The sequence below is a fragment of the Vanessa atalanta genome, chromosome 3 (genome assembly GCF_905147765.1).
Source record: "Vanessa atalanta chromosome 3, ilVanAtal1.2, whole genome shotgun sequence".
NCBI lineage: Eukaryota > Metazoa > Arthropoda > Insecta > Lepidoptera > Nymphalidae > Vanessa > Vanessa atalanta.
This window is the reverse complement of record NC_061873.1, coordinates 7,385,138-7,402,004: the sequence shown is the minus strand read 5'-3', so window position 1 is coordinate 7,402,004 and position 16,867 is coordinate 7,385,138. Positions and strand designations below refer to the sequence as shown.

At 32.1% G+C, this 16,867-nt stretch overlaps 1 protein-coding gene across 1 annotated transcript; it reads right to left on the bottom strand.

Moving 5' to 3' along the window:
* Positions 1-3,621: 3,621 nt before the first annotated feature.
* LOC125077235 lies at positions 3,622-11,499 on the bottom strand. Its single transcript, XM_047689115.1, has 4 exons — positions 11,494-11,499; positions 6,244-6,413; positions 5,342-5,513; positions 3,622-3,873 (listed from the first exon to the last, which is right to left on the bottom strand). Exons 2-4 carry the CDS (start codon positions 6,316-6,318, stop codon positions 3,644-3,646), a joined length of 477 nt encoding a protein of 158 aa, XP_047545071.1. The 5' UTR covers positions 6,319-6,413; positions 11,494-11,499; the 3' UTR covers positions 3,622-3,643.
* Positions 11,500-16,867: the final 5,368 nt, after the last annotated feature.

Sequence of the window (16,867 nt, the reverse complement as noted above, 5' to 3'; positions counted from 1 at the left end):
CTATGTACAATTGTGATTTTATGTATAATTCTATGACCCATATTTTTTTGCTTTGTTTTTATTTTCAGTGTTCCCTTTTCAAATTATTATTAAAAAATGTAACTGTGTTTTGAACCCTACTCGAGGTTGAATTTGTTTTTGTTGACCAATAGTTTCGGGATGCCCCAAACTAAGTTATAGCGAAAATTCAGCCAATTACTTCAAGTTTCAATTTAATTGCTTGTTTGACTGGACTAATAAATATTAGTTATTGGTTTTAGAGTTTTTAGGTGAATTTGCCAAATTTTCGGTGTGATATTTACGCTGTTTTGAATTAAAAAAACGTTACGAGGATTTGATTCATTTTCGTTTGTATTTTTACACTAGAAAACTACAAACAATGGTTTTATAACATGTTCACTTTTGGGAATCAATGATATCTTAGCATGAAGTTTAAATGACCTTAATACTATCCCTACGGATACTACTGATAAAATAATAGTAAACATAATATACTCGTGTTAGTAAATATATTTGTGCGTAAAATATATTTTATCCTATGCAAGTCCGTCGAAATGTCATCCGTGGTTGATTTTTTTTCAGAAAGAGGAGTTATAGGTAGAACGACATACAGTTAGTATAAGACCGTGCAAATTGTTTTATAAATAACTAGCTGAACCTGCGGCTTTACCCGCGCGAAATTTACAAAATACAAACTTTCAAACCCCCGTTTTACACCCGGGTAGGGGTAGGGTTTCATAAAATGCAGATGTCTATATAAGGAATTTCTAAGATTACGTCCTTAATCAGTAGTGGTATTTTGCTATATATACAGATAATACATACAGATAGTACAGTAATATTACAGTGGTGTGGGTCGTTATAGCTTAGCATAATAAGTGCAGTCTGAAAATCAGCAAATATTTGAGTTAAGTGTAATTTACTTCATTCTATCTTACAAATTATTGAATAAAGGAATTTGATTTGGTTTGATTTGATTTGATTACACTATGGCATGTTCTTATTCCAATATATACGTGATCTAAATTGAATTTCCTTGATCTTCGTAACTGCAACACCATTATTTTTTTTACAAAAAAAAAACGCCAACGTTTTGATTGATATGTTGTTTAGTAGAGTCCGAAGTGTTATTCATAAAATTTGTAATTTACTACCCCTAAATACGTCTAGTATTATATTATATTTATATTAAAATTTGTTGAATTCAAATATTACAATTTGAAAATATGTATGATATTAAAATGTCGTTTGAGTAGTTACATCAAAAACTATGATTTTGTGTATCGAATAATATTTTTCACTGATAAATCTTGACCAACTAGTAAGTGATGTACTGAAACTAACACATACATTTTAAATGTAAATAGGCTCCGTTGAGAATAAAGTGTGCACCTGAGGTGTATTCAGTTCCTCGGAACTCGTATTGAAAAAACTATTTTAGAAAAGGGTACGCAGTAATGGCGTCTATTTCTATTTTATTTTCTCCTAAACAGTTCTCTTTATATTTGATTAGTTTTACTATAGTAGTCTTAACGTCAATGTTGTCATCTATAAATAATATAAACTTGTAATAGCAGTGCAATTCTCTAAGAATTCACTTCGAATCACAATCGTGAAATGTTGACTTACTGAGAAAGGGCATTTTGTTACGTGTTGCTTATAGTATATATATATTCCGATATATACGTGTGCCTATAGGTATCTATTTCTATAGTAAAATTCCGCAGATATTTTTAACTTTGCCGAATCATAAATTGAAATAGTTAAAATACATTGGTAAAGAAGGCATATTATTTAATACAAGATTATATAGATGATAAAAAAGCGTGGAGCTAATACTTGTTGACTTAGGCAGGATGTACCTATTATATACATATATAATTGTATTTAACTAACATGACTTTCTATTTTTAAATTTGGTATGACAAAGTGGCTTGCCCCGGCTTGTTTTTAAAAAAACATAACGTCAGTATTTCTGACGTCACGAATGTCAGGGTTTGGATTTCTATCCATCCTCGAAGTTATGAAATTAAACTCAGGAAATATTCTTCTCTGATTTATTCCAAACTGAGAAGGTCCGATAGCTCTGACGGCTCGAACAAGACTCCTGATACCGTTTTTTTTTTTTTTTGTATCATGGTTGAGTATTGCTGTTGGCCCTACTGGCCTTTACAGCGTCACCGAAGGTTGGGGCGAGTGTTACGACTCTGCCTTAGAGTGAACGCTTTTGGGCTCGAGAGTGACGTTCGTCCTGAGGGTGTCTCCTATGAGATCGCACCTCGGCTCAGAACGTAGTCGGTGGGGGTGATACCGGCAGGCGTTCGGCCTTTTATAATAAAATTGGGTGGGGGCACTATTCACTCAATATAACAACTATTTATGAACGGTAAAATATTTCAGACTAATTTAACATCTTAAAATTCACTAAATATTATTAATTTAATAATCAAACAGTTATCAATTATTACAATAATTATTTTCGGGCACGTGGTTTTCTTAAATATGTGATTTGATGATTAAGTATATTTATATTTTGATTCATAAATTTTATAATTATTTAACTCAACGTCGCATATCACATTCTGACACTTTACGCTCGTATTCTGCGGTGAGTTTAGAGTTTCTTCTTACAGGATATCTATACAGGACCATGTCTCAAACAATTTTGAAAAGCATTCGTATCAATTCAAAGTACAACAATATTTTTTTTATAATGTTATGTTTTTTTTTTTTTTCAACATCATATTTAAGATTATATAATAAACAACTATACATTACCGGCTTACCATAAGACACGGGCCATGGCATGACGGCATTCTCAGGGGGGCCCGAAAGGTCTTTGTATTCGTTTATACTGTATTCTTTTTTTTATATTAGTTTGTTATAGCCTAACAAATAGCCTTTTAAATTATCTGACAACACATTACATTTACATTATGTACAAATATTCGCTTCAATTTAACCAATTTATTGGGCTGTCTAAATAATAGCATCAATTTTAAATGAAATACTTTCGGATGAAGTTTTTTCTGGACTGTACTGTAAATTAATATTTTAAGTATGATGAAAAAATATCTAAAAAGTACGTTGTCAATTTTGTACGTTCTAATAGCGACCCATATTCTTCCTGTGTGTTCCTTAGGGCCCCGAAATAGGTAAAGACTCTATCTATAAAATATGTTAAAAAAATTGTTTCATAACGATTTTTTTAATTAAAGCCTAAAAACGCCAGTACATTTGATGTATTGTACATCGTTGGGTTTTGTTACGTACGAATATAAAAAATATTTTGTTAATATTTTACTCAATTCATCCGAAAACATTAATTATACTCATATTTATAGTAAAAATTTTATAATCCATAGATATAAAGTATTGCATGGAAAATACAACGCTATTGATTTCCTAATGATGGCATTTGTGTCACTTGACACAAATGTACAACTTCTAAATGTTAGCATTAAAGTGTTTCGTTCAGTTCTTTTGCTGATTCACTTTTTACTCGCAACGTTTTTACTAAAATGAGATATTATTTGTTTATGTAAGTTAAAGTCATATAACCAACCATACCAATTATTAAATTTGTGCAAAATAAATGAAACTAAATAAATGTATTTATTGAATTTTATTTTTGCCCATAAATTTAGAGTTCAGTTCGGGTTATATTAAAATACAAGTACGATCTACCTCCTGGTCCATGTAAGCCAAGGTTATTAGCAGCATCAAGACACTCTTCTTCGGTGGTGGGCAGTTCATCCATTCTGGCCATCACAAAAGCTGTGAAATCCTCACAGCACATCATACCTAAATACCGACCCACTAATTTGAATCGTAGATCAGCAAATTTCAGAAGCGGCTCCGGATTTGGCCGTACTGAAATAAAAAGTAATGACTGCGACGATCAGAAGTCAGAACCATCAGGGGACCTATTAAATGTTAAAAAAACATATCATTTTTAATGATAAAAGGTATTTCTACCTTTGTTGTTTTCAAAGTGAAATATTTGCAATCAAGGCAGGCCAGCGACATACATAATATATATTTTTCTTTTATTACTATAACTTGATAATTATTTTTTAAGATTCACATGTAGTTGTTTTTTTATTTTGGATATATTACGGCAAATTTTTTAAAAATCTTTTCTCCTATTTTTCAGTTTCAATTTATGTAAATAATGAGCTAAGTGAGCGGTCAGGCGCTCAACCTCTGCGGTACAGAAAACGGCGTCGCGGTTCACGTATCGTTTACAACACTGAGGGGTGTTGTGTCTTTTGTTTTTCTCGCTGGAAAAACGCATTACGCGTTTCCCCCACGTGAAGTATGTATACACATATGTGGGACACACCGGAGCCCAGGACTGCGCTCTAGTACACCGGAATACCCACTAAAAAACCTATTTCCGTTTTTTGGGCGCCACAGGATTGCTTCCGCATGCTACTGTGACGAAGAGGTGTTGTGTCTGCATTTGCTTTTATTTCATATTTAAAATAAATGATTTCTTTGATTATAAATTTTACACTAATGTCATTGATACTTTTAAAATAGTAGAAGCTTTTTAGTTAGAAACTTTTACATATAAAATATAACGACAACCATTTTAAAATACTATATATATTTAATAGCTTTTTCCAATTAAATACTTTATAGTTAAAATTTTAGTAGGTATTTTTTAGAAGTGGATACTTATAACGTTCATGTCATATTTTACTCACGACTAACGAGATTGTACATTTCAACAAACATTAACAAATACGATGCAAAAAAAAAACGTTTAAAAAGCGCTCGGTTTATTATCATTATGAGGCAAGTCGTGAAAGTTAGGAGCGGAAATGGCGCGCGGGAGGGTACATGGTGGGTGTATTACTGTCGCACCTTTATTGCGCACTTCCATCTTGACGAAGACTGAAAACTCGGTTGGCGTGCCTGCGCACACAAGAACACATTTTACATCATTGTGTCCCTAAAATTCGAGCATCTTAAAAAATATGCTTATTTTATGATATATGGACTCTTTGGTGTTTTTAAGCTGAGATTTATATAACTCGTTACCATAACTGACTACACCAGCCATTGGTGATTCAAAGAAAATAAAAATACTTACAATACATTGCGATTATTTTTTAATATATATTTGTCACGTACTATGGGCAGGCTATGTATTGACGTGAGGAACAGGAGTTTCTTTGTATATCAATATTTTTATAAAACTAAATATGATACTGGTTACTAATAATAATTGGTCTGCAGTTTCCGGGGACGCGTGGGAACATAAAACTCTTATACAAATGTTCTGAAAATATTTTGCTACGTTTGGATTTTCTATAAAAACTTTTTCAATTACCTTTATCGCGCTGTTCCATTTTAATGATGGCTCGGAATGCACCTGGCGTGGTAGCATGCAAGAGAATGACTTGGACACCAGGCCTTGGCTCCATCATGAGTATCGCTCGACGCCATTCGACATCTAACTCTGGTGCTATGGCGTCCACTACGGCTTTGAATTTATTTAGTCTCTAAAATTTGAATAATTTTAAAATTGTTTATTTTATTATTTCAATCAAAACAAAATATACTTCGTTCAAGTAGGCTCTTGTGAGCATTTTATATCGCCGGTTTACGTAAAATAAATTTTATTTAAAGCTACCAACAGTTCGGAATGTCATTTCTACCGAGAATAACCGGCAAGAAACTCAATAGTTACAATTTTTCTATTACTAATTACATAGATTATTAAATACAATAGCATTAGCAGCCCGTAAATGTCCCACTGCTGGGATAAAGGCCTCCTCTCCCTTTTGAGGAGAAGGTTTGGAGCATATTCCACCACGCTGCTCCAATGCGGGTTGGCGGAATACACATGTGGCAGAATTTCGTTGAAATTAGACACATGCAGGTTTCCTCACGATGTTTTCCTTCACCGCCGAGCACGAGATGAATTATAAAAACAAATTAAGCACATGAAATTTCAGTGGTGCCTGCCTGCGTTTGAACCCGAAATCATCGGTTAAGATGCACGCGTTCTAACCACTGGGCCATCTCGGCTCTTAAATACAATAATTGAATCAATATTATCCCGCATGGAATTCAACGAATACTAACTCTACACTTGATTTCATAAACTTCTGCTATATGCCTTTACGATTCACTAGAGTATTTTTTATAAGAGAAAAGAAAAAATACTTTATTCTTTTCACGTGCAATGTAGAGCTTAATAAAAACAACAAATAATATGACCAAACGAACCTTTTTCGCAATCAACGAAAATATAATTGGTCTGACTTCTGTCGTATTCGACCAAAAATAAATTATTTTCCACATAGAGTCGACAATTGCCAAAGAGTCGAATTTAACGTCACGTTCGAATTCTTCGCATGTTGTTGTAGTTTGTGGGCTCGCGACCTGAGCAAGACCGCCTGCCACCACGCCGAACGAAACAATTCCGAATGCCCAGAACCGTATAAACATTCTGCTGTTGATATTCGGAGAGTAATTACATTCTCATGTTTACGTTTGTTTTATGCAACGAAAAAGACCAAAGAATCGATCGCATATCAGATTATCCAGATTTTTAATGAACTTTTGGAAAAAAGATTTTTATTATGTACCTCACGTATAATTAAACGATTAAAGTATGTAATCACATATTAGAATTATATTATTGCTGTCACTAAAGTCAGTATTACAAGTACAAGGGACATTACATTTGAGTTCCCTAATTAAGTTAATTATGAGTTTATTTTTTATTTTTATTATAATTAAATAGATGAGCAGGTAAATGACCCACCTACCTATTTTAAGATAATGAAGGAAGTATCATCTAATGTAAAGCTGTTTAGACTTGCAAGAATATCTTTACAAATATATTTTTAATTGTTATGTTTTGTTTGTAATTGTTATGCAGAATTAAATAAATTTAACAATAACTATACACATACATATACAATTAATGAATTCAATTTCGAAATAATATGATATTAAAGTTAAAATAAATATTAGATTAACAAAAATGCACAATATTTAGCAATGATAATAGTATTTCATAAATGTTTACAAATATTCTCATTTACAAACAAAATTATAAACTTAATTACATCACAACGTTGTTTGTAGGTGTAGTGCCAAAAAATATACAATAGCAACGTAATGAGAGGTGGAATCTCCGTTTAAAAAATATGCATTAAACAACCGGTAAATTTCTGTGCCAAATAAAAAATACTATAGTTGTGTGAAGTAACTAAATAAAAGCATTAGGCAATTTAGTTATTCTATTATCATACTTGCTTTGAAACATTCTTCTGAAAAAGGCGAAGAAGGCCTTAATCCAGAAATGAGACATTTACAGGATGTAAATTAATTTTATATTTAGTTAATGAAATATTTTATGTGTGTATTGTCTGTGTCGAACCTAACCAATACCAACCAACCTTAAAACGTTCCAGACATAAGTGAGTCGTTGTACAAAATAGTAATAGTAATAAAATTGCCAAATAAAAAAAAACTTTTTGTTTTATCTTTACAATTAAGTGCATTATTTCCATGAAAGTCCATGAAAATTAGGTGAAAATGTCTTAAGGTATGAAGCCTTTCTATACGTACATATGTATTTTACTTAACTTAAGATCCCTTGTTCGAGAACTTTCCTTCTTATCCTTTGTTCGTGCCAGGAAAATATAATAACTTATTGTTATACCAGAATCAATAAATCATTGAGTTAATTATACATGTAGTGACCAAATTATAAATATGGATTTTGAGAAAAATTGTAAATTTTATCATTTTTCAAATATTGTTTCATTAAAAGACCAAACGTATTGTTATATTTTGTTACGTAAAAGACAATCATTTTAAAAATATATGTTTAAACCATAAAAACATTTTTTTTTTCACGATTGTTGTCTATTTATTGAATAAAATACTTTTTATTAAATGTATTACATTACGTTTCGGCGTTTTCCGTTGTAACCTGACATCCTACCCAAGGTTAATTCAGCTCACCGCACGCTCCAGCCATATTTCTCTGATGCGTGCTATATAAAGTAATATAATGTACTACCCTCGAAATTACTGAGAATCAAGTGTTTCAATATAGTCGTGAGATATATATTTTACCATTTATTAAGATATCCTCTCTCGGATCTGATGCCGTTGGTAACAATACCATTACTCCTCCACGTTATATGCTGGTATGTTTTATCCTGGACCCGTTATCACCTGATAAGACATCCATTTAAAATCATTAGAATACAAGATTTCCTTCCAAGCCAGCGTGTTGTTATTAGCCATTCTACCACCAACAAACATACTTGTATTGCTGTCCCGTTTTGAATGGTGATTGAAACAGTATAAAGGAGATAGCCCCAACCAATGTACTCATCAGTAGACGATCTATTTGAGGTGTAAGGAATATTTCTAAGAGCAAATTACTTATTTGCTCGTCTGTCTCTCGACGATAAATTCAAAGGAAAGTTATTCATGTAATTAAAATATGAATTCCCGAAAATGTTTCCAAATTTCACGATTATTCTCCATTTTGTCAGTTATATTCAAAGTTCACATCCTGTTGTTGTTTCTCTATCTTTCGCTCCCTTAACATAGCTGTAATTGTTATTTACATTTTTAATTATAGCGTCTGGCAGATTAAAGTATGTGTGAAAAAGTTTCTTAGAGCTGTTCTGTACTATCTGCTGATACTCCGCAGGCTTGTGTTATTTTTATAAACGAAGTCATCAGTTATATATCGAGGTGATTCGTAGTCAGATATGCCTGAAATATAAAAATACATATATTGAACTTTATCGACCCAACTGGAGTAAGAAAGTTGACAGTGTTAAACTCTCCGATCGTGTTGAATCGTCATCCAATCGGATTACGAGAGTGAGGGAAAACAGAATGCTCCTTTATTTTGCTTACGTACTGGTGCACTATAATATGTCCTGCTTAGATAGATACTCTATGTGATTAATTATCGCGGCCAAAAACTCGGTGAGGAGTACGATAGTTGTGAATGATTAGGTGCAATAATTTGAATGATTTAAATATTTGTGCATTTGGTTTATTTAAAGATTGGACAATTTGTATAATATTTCGGATTTTTGACTTTTATAAAGGATTCCCAGCCAGTCTTTATTGGAATAAAACACATAATCTATCTTATTTAATATTTTTAATAATACAACTGTTTTCCTCCAAATCGCTTATAAATAAGTTATCCCAAAGATACGTTCATAAAGGAAGAATAATTCAAATAGTTTGAGGAGGGTTTCAACAATATTTTTCTGGCAAATCATTTACTTTATATACGCCACATGCCACTGAAATTCTTTTAATAATTGTATATTCTTAAATATGCACCGAGAACAATTTATAAACATCAGTATTCAATAAATTGAAGCACTATAAGCGTACAAGGTTGAGTCTGTGCTGCTTGTAACTTTGCGTCGCATGTACTTGTCACGTATCCGTAGTTCCTATGCTAAAAATATATACAGACTTTTTATTTTGTAAGGGTCCTACAAATATGAATTAACTTCTTTTTTATTGATATACTATTCGTATATCCGATGGGATATATTATCTGAAACATTCTTCAGTTACACATTCATTTGCAAAAGTATTGGAGTTTTTTTTGTAACTTGCATTGCCAAACCTTTATTTAACCACGTTATCCGTGTAACTGTTAACTAAAAATATATTTAACTTATAATATAATTGTCTGCTGTGAATCAACTATAAGATTCCACGAAATACTTCCAAATCACATAAATCACAATATAGGGTTGTGTCCAGATTTGGGAGCCAACCCCTTTAATTATTTACGGATATTGCCAAACAACTTTACTGTAATGCTAAACGAAAACGAAGATAACATAGGTATAATTTATGACCAAAATCGTTAATAAATCGAATAAAACACCATTTCGCTGATATTGAATGGTATTCATTATCGACTATCTTATACTCTTCAATAGAAACTTATACACCATTTTTTTTCAATTTCTTACATCAAAGATTAAAAATTCCAAACCCATTTTATCCTCCTCAGGTGATGAATTTTGAAAGATCCTTTCTTACTCCTCATCTATGTACATTTCATAAGGGATTCCTGTGCGAATATCCTGTTATCATCAGTTTAGGTTATGGATCATATACCAGTTGGCCATGTTCAATTTTTATTATATAGCTATATAGTTTTACTGCCAGTTCTAGAACTCTAATGAGTCCGGTGAACGAAATATATTTTTTATTAGGATCTGACGTTAATGCATGAAGAAAAACTTCCTATTGCAATATACTTTAATAAATAGAAATAGACTTATGTAATATGAGACACAAAAATTTTAAAATAATACATACGAGTACATAATAAAATCTATAAGAATAAATATAAGACGAGAAAATAAAATGATTTTCATCAACAACATTAATAAGGTTCCAATTTCGCACTGTTGGGAATATAAAATAATGAATAACAAAGTGTAAATTTTACCATACAAAAATTTAATTTTTGTAATTAATATCACACGCATTTCAGGTAATTTGTTTTTTACTACGTCGGTCACTCATGTTACAGTGTGTGATGTTTTGTGTAAACTAAACAAATTTCCATCAATTAAATAATAATCATAATTATTTTCACAACATTTATAAGAACACACACTCTACTGTCTCCTCTCATAGTACAGAGAATCGATGTATTTCGGCGGCGACGACGCTTACGGCGGTGCTTACCTTCGCGAGTAGTGCCGACGTCTCCTCCCTTGTCTGCTTCATGGCTCAGCGGCAACACTGTTCTCGCGCTCCCGTTCCATGATATGACACCATCTCCATGCAGTGTCTGAGCCAGCCAAGCACAGCTTTTTCCCGTGAGAATTCAAAGATCTGCTTCCTTTTTCTATTTGTCCCATGATCTAACAAAATGTTTGTAATTACTTTATATTCAATATCTTATATCAAATAAATAAATGACTAAAACCGAGCGGAGCAGATTCGAGGAACTAGTTCTTTATTCTTAAATATATTTTCAAATACTGTCCAAATTTATAAATATCTGCAAAATTGATATTATTACAAATGTTAATTTAATTTAGTTAATATAACAATATGTTAACACAAGTATCATATAGGCTAACAATTTAGGACTAATATTTAGGACTTGTATTTTTTATATCGGAAGACATTCATTGCTCTTGATTGGTACTGGACATTTAGAGTCACAAGTCAAATGACAATTTACTGAATGATTATACTCATTAAAAAATATATTTTAATCATCTTATATTTGTTTGAATCCCCTTTTGTTGTACCAATCAGAGTTATTTATATTTATTAATCAAATCATATTATTTAAATTTAAAAAGTTTGATGATAATGATGCTCCTTCGTTGTGAATTCGTTCATGGTTGTTTTTATAAATTCCGTAGGACATATTATAGTGTACGGATCCACTTCCTATTCTTTCATTGCTATAATCTGCTCGAACAGTAAGTCCGGCACGATCGGAAAAGCCGCAGGACGTAGTACCCGTAACGGCTTCACGTGCTTTCCGAGGCACAGGAATGTAAACATTGTCAACTCAGAGTTTATACCGAAAATTTATTTTTAGAAAACACAATAATTTATTATTGGTGTAATCCAGGCACTTGAACTCACGGCTTTGAGGTCTGCAGCCACATAAGCTAACCACTAGACTGACGAGGTTTTGAAACGTAATACAAAGTTATTATATATTTATATGGATGATTTGAATAAACAAAGAGATTGGCCGGCAACGCACCTGCAAGCCCCCCGGTGTTGCAGATGTCCATGGGCGGTGGTAGTCACTTTCCATCAGGTGAGCCTCCTGCTCGTTTGCCACCTTATGACATAAAAAAAAAAAAAAAAAAAGGCATAAAGCAGCCTGGAGATATATGTAGTTATTGTACACTCACGTTACCGGTATGGATGCGATCTGCAGCGCCCAGCGCACTGGGATTACATAACCTCGAATCATCGTCATAAATAGCATATATTATTCAATATCCCGACTATAGAAATTGCTAGATTCCTAGTATTCGAAATGGATTTTTGCAGCGCTTTCTCAATATTCAATTTCGTTGTTTAAACAAAGAAACTGAATTGCGAACTGTAATAAATCCCAAGCGAGATATCTAATATTTAAAAAAATTACATTTGAATATGGTTTAAGCTTTTATAAACGTCATTTGTAACAACGTGCGGTCTTCATTACATACTTTCTATATAATATTATCAATGTTATAATACAATAAAATATGAATAATTACCGATTATTTGAACATTTAAATGATAAAACTATTTAATATTTATCTATTAGCTAATGTACTATCGTCGTGTAGAATCTTATCAAAGGCATTATTTGATACTATTTAAACGTCTCGTTATATTGAGATTATTGTAATTAAATGTCTGTCTGAAACTTCACGTAGTACTCAAAACAAGACAATTGAACTTTAACTCGATTTCGCCACAATAGTATAATCATATTAGATGGTTTCTCGTAAACTAACTTGTTTGTATGAAATTCATATTGTATCAGTGAGCGAGTTCAAACACAAACAAGGCGGCTGATAGACGTAATTGACTTGCATGAGGCAGTCATTGTGATTTCTAGGCAAGAAATAAATCTATTTTTTCTCATTGTCTTTGCCATCGTTAAATTGTATAAGTAATGTAAGTAATATTTAAAAGTTTTAGATCGAATAACCTTTTTTAAAAATAGAATGTTTCACGTATTTATTTTTAAACTATTTAACTGATTTAGTTGAATCTTTGAACGTTTCTTGTTACTTGCGTAAAGATTTCTGGCGTAATGCCATCAACGTAATAATATGTACGAATAATAGGTGGCGGATGAGTATTTGATAATTATTTATAAAATAATTTAAGGCATTGCAATGAGAACAGAGATGCAAAAAGAACTGGAAAATAAAACTGTATTATACATTGTATTTATATCATTAATAAAAATAAATGTATCTAACGTAATTCACGCAAATACTTGATTGTAAATATAACTCGAAAAACTAAATTAATATGCACTTTAGTAAAGTGCTATACCTTGTAATCACAACAAAGTCTCGTGAAATGAAATAAATAATTGTTAAAATTAAAATGTATAATTGCACTTATAAAGAATTGCAAGCGGCGACACATAGTTGCTTTCATTTAATTTAAAAAAAAAAATAGCGTTGGAGGTAACTAGGAAGCAATTATGAAACAAAGGAAATTGAGTGTTACTTTGACTTTATATTTCGACAGAGGAACCAAAGAATGTACTTTTGAAAAATAACATTTAAACTAAAAACTTTAATATTTTGTGTATATCCTGGTTATAAGTATCAACTACTTGGCTGGAACGACTAATTTATCAGTGGTTAATTTATGTTTATAATTCATACGTTAAAATTTACATAATTTGCATAATAATTAAAAAGAAGTTGTGACACATATACGTTATATGTCCACCAACTTCCATTGGAGTAGCTTGGTGGTATAAGCCACGCACCTTTACCCAAAAGTGAGGCAACATTTACGGTCCGTTAGATTATCTTTACTTTTTTATGTATCAAAATCTTTAATTTTTATAATTTAAATAAATGTCTTTAAAAAAATGTCCCAAGAAAATACAACTCAGTTTACATTTGATAGTGGAAATGCTAAAAAAAATTACTTCAACTTAGTAAAGCCGGCGCTAAGACCAGGCTTTCTTCGTCGTGCAGCTTAGTGTCCGAGTGCACTCATCAAAATTACTGTAGTACTTTTAAAGATAGTACAACAATTATCAATACAATGTTGGAGGTTTTATTGTAGAATAAAAATGTAACTATGTACTTTTAAATCGAACCATCACCTGCGAGAAGACACTACAAGAAGTTCTAACCACTCCTATCGTTTCAATGTACCGTCAAACTACAGTTTTAAGATGTTAAGTTTAGTGTGCCTTGTAGGCGGCATAGCGGTATAATCATTGAGATGATGGTACCCACTCAGACCTGTACCAAGCCCTATCACCGGTTAAATGTAGTTCATTCGTGCCTAAGGTGGATTGTTGAAAGCATGCCAAAGAGTGTTTATTATTTCAAAAAAAAAAACGCAGAACATTATACTGTCCTAATTTCTGTAAAACATGTGTAGACGGCGCGTAGTGCCAGTGAATGACCGATAGCAGTCTAAACATAGATAGTGTGATTTCAAACAAATATGTAGCTTACCAATTCTAAATTACAACGAATTTAAATTTCAAATGATACAACTCATTGCAGTTTTGAATAAAATAATAATATTGTATCATAAAACGAATAACAAATAATTAATCTTTTTGATGTCAAACTTTTGTTGGTGCGCCTTGAGAGTTAGATCAAAACTTCCTTGTGTGTTCGTCGCATATATTTTGTTTCTATATTTAATTATAAATATAATCATTAATAATTAAATTATATATATATATATATAAACATATATAAAACATATATATGTTTTTTATAAGTATTATATTCTTTCAATCACTATTGATGCTTCACATCTGCCGGGCGTCCCGTGAAGGCGAGATTAATATTTCTTGATTCTTAATTCTCTGTAAATGTCCTGCGCATCTGCACAACACGTAATTCTTGATTAACCGCCGCTAATGAAATTCGGTCATGAGGATGTTATATTGTTTATTATTATTGAACAGTATATTCGTCTTATCTATCTTCAAATATTGTTATATAGAGCATGCACATTTTTTTCCTAATTAATATATGAGGACAGGCAGAAGATACATTGTACGTAAACATTGTCCGCACAAATATTCCTGACACCATACAAACATGGCAGCAATAAAGCTATGTACCTTGTCCCTGCGAACACTGGCTCACTAACCCTTCACATTCTAAGATAACAAATACAAATCATTACTGTTTGATATTAGAAAAAATATATTAATGTGTGGGGTATTTTTTGTAATCTAATGATTTTTATGGTGTAGGGCCATAACCCCCCTACACATTGGCACTGCATAAAATATTAACAAATTGTAAGGCTTCGCACGGGTGCAATGCTGATACTACAGATTTATACTATACTATATGTCTTTTCACAACATTCATAGTTTTTCAGTCATTAGCAAGTACAAACCGCTTTGTCCCTGCGTTTTAAATTTGTAATATCTACGAAAATATTTATTAAATCACATGCCATATTGATATAAATGCACAATGTATTTAAGGTACTTAATTGGATAAGGAAAAATACTGTATTGCTTAAAATCGCTTCGAAAAAAAGCCATTATTTAGTGTAAAAAGTAAAGGACAAAAAAATAGTTATTGTGGTGGTTATGTCTAAGAGATAGACATATACCATCACGAACTTTTTTGAAGATTTTTTTAATGTGTCGCACCACCTAGATGTCCGATGCACCACCTAGATGTCCAAAAATCCACAACAGCGCGATTTTTAAGACATATTCTGCCTCGCACAGTAACTCTGTGGAACCAGTTTTCACCGGCGGTTTTTCCGAACCGAGACGACTTGGGAACCTTCAAGAAAAGAGGGCCTCCTTCCATAAAGGCCGGCAACGCACCTGCAAGCCCCCCGGTGTTGCAGATGTCGATGGGCGGTGGTAGTCACTTTGGTGAGCCTCCTGCTCGATTGCCACCTATCAAATAAAAAAATGTGTACAATACTTTAGTATATTATTTTGATCTATATCGTAGGGTTCAGCCAGCGTTTGCAATGTGTGACATCACTTTAGAAACCTCTAAAATTATTGTGTTGCTCTACTATATTGTTCACGTATTATACATATAAGCCTTCCTCTTGAATCAATCTATCTATTTTAAAAAACCGCATCAAAATCCGTTGTGTAATTATAAAGATCTAAGCATACATAAGGAGAGAGAGTGGTAAGCGACTTTGTTTTATACTATGTAATAATGATTTCTTACATCGCCAATGCGCCGCCAACTTTAGGAACTAAGATGTTATGTTCCTCGTGCCTGTAGTTACACTTGGTCACTTTAAACCGGAACACAATAATAATAAGTATTGCTGTTTGGTGGTAAAATATCTGCTGTGTTACCCACTCAGATGTCCAGACGGGCTTGCACAAAGCTCTACCTCCAAATAGAACAAAAAATTTTATATAATTTTACTATTTTTTATTGTGATAAGTCCTTTAAAAATAATTTTAAAAGAACATAATCGAACGTTTCGGGCCTAAAAGTAATAAATAACCAATATCACGAAATAAATATATTACAAGCCCTTTTACAATTTAAATTACAAAATCGTGGAAATAATTTCGAGATGAACAGTTTTTATCGCGTCAGCTTTTTATAGTTGCTAGTGGACCGCATTTTGGTACGGCTCACGAGTACATTGCTCTAAGCTGATAAGTCTATTAATATCTATCTCGTCTCTTGAACCGCGAGCCATTAGCCAATCACTAGACACTAACACATGCGTAGTGTTTACAAATGTGAATACCATGGAAAAAAATACTTATTTAATTTTTAAGAAACAATTTATCATCAATTTGAAATTTCGGTAGGAATGTGATTCGAATTTTCCTTTGATTTGAATGCAAATAGAATTCAAATCAAATAAAACATTTAAACGGATTTTAATGTTTATTTTCCATTGCTAAATAAGCAAATAATCAATTTTATCAAGAACATGTTTGTCAAAAATAAAATTATATTGACATTTAAATACAAATACATCACTTCCATTGTAGTCAAATTGTAATAAGACAGAGATATATTAAGTGTTAATATATGCAGTAGACCCACAAACTTTGGAGGCCATTGTCCTATTCAGACATCTATACTGTATTTAGTGTATTCATCGTTCTCTTTGTCACTAACAA